Source organism: Sinocyclocheilus grahami, unplaced genomic scaffold (assembly GCF_001515645.1).
Source record: "Sinocyclocheilus grahami isolate Dianchi unplaced genomic scaffold, SAMN03320097.WGS_v1.1 scaffold15634.1, whole genome shotgun sequence".
Classification (NCBI taxonomy): Eukaryota; Metazoa; Chordata; class Actinopteri; order Cypriniformes; family Cyprinidae; genus Sinocyclocheilus; species Sinocyclocheilus grahami.
In genome coordinates this window covers 1-3732 of record NW_015515828.1, presented here as the reverse complement: position 1 = coordinate 3732, position 3732 = coordinate 1, and the positions used below count along the sequence as shown (strand labels likewise).

The 3732-nt window shown below is 34.0% G+C and overlaps 1 protein-coding gene across 1 annotated transcript in view; it reads right to left on the bottom strand.

Moving 5' to 3' along the window:
• The window catches only part of LOC107579236 (N-acetylglucosamine-6-sulfatase-like), a gene marked incomplete at both ends in the record, with an annotated part of 4966 nt that extends 1417 nt beyond the window's left edge, over nucleotides 1-3549 (bottom strand). Inside the window, 7 exons of the mRNA XM_016265086.1 lie at nucleotides 27-128; nucleotides 213-316; nucleotides 392-510; nucleotides 590-672; nucleotides 1487-1654; nucleotides 3111-3209; nucleotides 3484-3549. Coding sequence (XP_016120572.1) covers nucleotides 27-128; nucleotides 213-316; nucleotides 392-510; nucleotides 590-672; nucleotides 1487-1654; nucleotides 3111-3209; nucleotides 3484-3549 — 741 coding nt within the window. The remainder of the gene's footprint in view (nucleotides 1-26; nucleotides 129-212; nucleotides 317-391; nucleotides 511-589; nucleotides 673-1486; nucleotides 1655-3110; nucleotides 3210-3483) is intronic.
• Between the last annotated feature and the right edge of the window lie 183 nt (nucleotides 3550-3732).

The following is a 3732-nucleotide window of genomic DNA, read 5'->3' as shown; positions in this document are numbered from 1 at the left end:
GAAAGTGAAAATCATGACACACTCACCATCTGTGGCAGGAAAGACTGTCCGTCCATGTTGACGGTGGAGAGATTTACTCCTGCGATGTCCAGGATAGTCATCGAAAGATCTATATTCAGCACTGGAGACTAGTGGACAGTTAAACAGAATTTTTACATAGAATAATATATTTATACACACTGTTCAATAAACCTGTAATTCTTTTATCTAACCTGAAGTGTTTGTTTAGGTTTGATTCCTGGACCCCGAACTACAAGAGGGATGCGAATATCAAACTCGTACAGCTGTCTCTTGTCAATGGGCAATGAGAACTGGCCTGAAATGGATTTCAAATGATGTGTCAAAGTCAGATGACAACAGGTCAATACAACCGTGGAGACTGAGGACGCACCGGTGTGATAGCCGTGATCAGACGTGTAGAAGATGTACGTGTTGCTCAACTCCTTTATTGAATCCAGTTTCTTAATCAGCTGCTCCACCATATCGTCCACTGACAGAAGCGTCTGCCACCTAGCAGAGATAGTAAATACACATATCTCAATCGAAAGATTTATTTGATAGAATGTCGTATGAATCTATATTTGCGTACCTCCCGCGGTAAGCGTTGTCGAGGTACTCAACGGAGCTGTTTGGCATTGGATTCGCAGGCTGCCGTAGTAACCAATGTTTGTCCTAAAAATCAAAGAAACAGCATATTATGCTCATGCTGAGGTCAGAAAATTATTTAATTGCATCAAAATATAATTTAGAAATATGAACATGCAGGCAAAAAAAAAAATTAAACAGGCAACATATATACAAATAATAAAATATATATTGAAAAATCTATTTTGGTGAAAATAACATTCATCATCAAATAGTATTTAATGCATAATATTATAGATTTTTAAATGTATAATATTATGAAATTCAATTGTTAAACAAATTAAAATTATTAATATGGTATTCATCGTTTACATTTATTAACACTCAATGGCTGGTATTTTGGCAAAATTTAAGAACATATATAGCAACATGCAATAGCAATATATATATCTTTTTTTTTTCTTTGTAATTTCTTAACACTCACTGACTGGTAAATCTAAGAATATATTTTAACAAAACATGAAATAAAAAAACATGTTTTTTGCTCTATTTTAAAAATAAAATACAATAATCACCATCAATGATATTTTAAGATGCAAAATTTTTAATTAAAAGGTCTTTATCTGTTCTGAGATATTTTGAGAAAAATGTCTGCTGAGAGATGCAAACTGATGCTTATATAAAATCCCACAGATTTATATTAAATTACATACAAATTATTAATAAACATTTCAATGAGTATTATTTTATATCCAATTTGTTTTTGGGACATTACATGAGATTTGGTGTCTTGAAGTGTAAAATGTTGTGTAAAGCCAATCTTGTCAAACTCATCGTTTACAGCTGCAGTACTTCCTCATGATCTGTCAGATGTCATTACGGATTAATCTGAAAGCTGAACCTTTCCAGGCATGTTGAAGCTGCCGTTTCGTGGAGCTCTGACGTCGCTGAAGGACTGCTGATACTGAGGGGCGGCCGTCCACGGCGAATGAGGAGACGGCGGACACAACATCATGAAGAACGGGTGATTGGGGCTCCGCTCCTCCAGGAAATGCAGCGAGCGGTTCAACTAGAATCAACATACATTTGATTGCAGATATTAACCACCAGGTTTTCATGTAAGATATAACTTCATGCAAACAAACTGGCATGCAGCTTGACATTGGATCACATTTTAATACCATATAGACTAAGAATGGCTCAAATAAGTTGATTTTTCTTTTGTTGTCCGCAGATGCCACTTGGTTCATATTTTATTTAATGCAATGACATTCATATTTTTAATTAAAAATATAAACAAATGCATGCTGCAGATGCACTGTTTCTTAGAGAAAACTAAAAATCTTGAACTCATTTTTATTTCAATTAGTTGCTAAACAAGCATGTCTCATTTTCATTTAGTGTAACCTGATATACTAAAATAGCAAAACTGAAATAAAATTAATAAAAAAATACAGACATAAAAAAACAACAACGAATAAATTACAAAAACATGCAAAACAATCACACAACCTTTATCTAAAATTTACATTTTTAAATCAATTAATATATTAATTTATACTAAACTAATATCACATTTAATAAATAAAAATATCAATAAAGTAAATTAATAAATCAAAAATGTCATCTAAAAAAATTAAAATGGTCCAAAAAAAAATTCTAATAGTATATCTCAATGATACTAAAATAACACTGCTACACACAGCCCCAGGACTAGAGTTCATCTGTTTCCGGGATACCTGCCCTTAGTTAAATAATAACAGAGCAACGGTCAGTGACGGCAAGATTTCAGCCAGGTTTTAGTGTCAGATAGGCAACAAAACAATGTCGCAGGCCGTATCAAGCAGTCCAGTCATGCGTCCCACAGAAGTCACATGACACACTGCAGCGTGGACAGGCTTACGTGTGGAGGCGCATTCAGAGTCACACAGAATGAAACTATGTGGCTTCTCAGTCAGTCATGTGGCAAACAGCTTGTATCTTGTTCTTAAACAGCCAATGGCGATATTATTTGGTAACCACACAGTGTTAACTGATGCATTTCCAACGTAAAACAAGTTTAGCAGGTGATGAAGCAATTCACTGGCTGTCACATATAGCAGGAATTAAACAGCTGCATAAATTGTCTAAAAATTAATGTTTGATTTAATGTGACATGACATGCTCCAAGCTGAAGTCAAATTACTCGATTTACTTTGCTAATACACATTCCTTATTGTGAACAATTTTTTAGGGCAACTTGTTAAAATTAAAAAGATTGTCTTTGAAACTTGTCATGAACATATTGCCTATTAAAAACCCGTCTCCAAATTATAAACAAAGTAACAAGAATTATAATAAAATAAATGTATAATATGTTTATATATACATATTTAAAATGTATTTATATATAAATGAACTAAGTCTATTTTATTTCTCATTGAATATCCTGTTTAACCCAGAAGTGCATCACATTATGGAAGTAAAAATGGTTTACAGATCCTGTTTTAATGTTGACTAAACACTTTAAAGCATTAAACACTTACAACCAGATCTGTGAGATAGTCCTTCTCGTAGTTGTCTCCATGTTTTTCCTCTTTTCCATTCACAGACAGTGTGTAATTGTAATATTTAGAGTTTCCCACCTGTGGAGACACAAATAAAACCAAAAGACTGTTAGATCATCAGTAAAAGGGAAATTAAACGGTTAAAAACCAGATCTGCTTTTGCAGTGCAAGTTGAGACTGCATCACATGACCATACTAAACTATGTATTCTGCATGAATGCTTGTCTATAGGTGACTGACACTGTCGGATAAGGGAAGTATAGAACATATTGCAGCACATACAGCATTTTTCCCGCTGATCTGAATGTAAAAGGGAAGAAGTCTTAGAATGATGCATCCGTTCATGACTTACCAGTGCATGCCATTGGTCCCAGCCAGGAGGCACATGACCCACACCGCCTGCGTCTTTACTTCCATACTGAGGAGGACACAGAGAGGGATTTACTGTATGTAAGTTGAGGGAAAAGCAACTGGAAGAATCTCATGAAACAAGTAAAGAACATGCCAGAGTCATATTTCATCTCTAAGAAACATTTTTTTTTAGGTTTCAGAAAATTAAGAAATTATATTTTGTTGATGAAGGTTATTTTATGATTTTTTT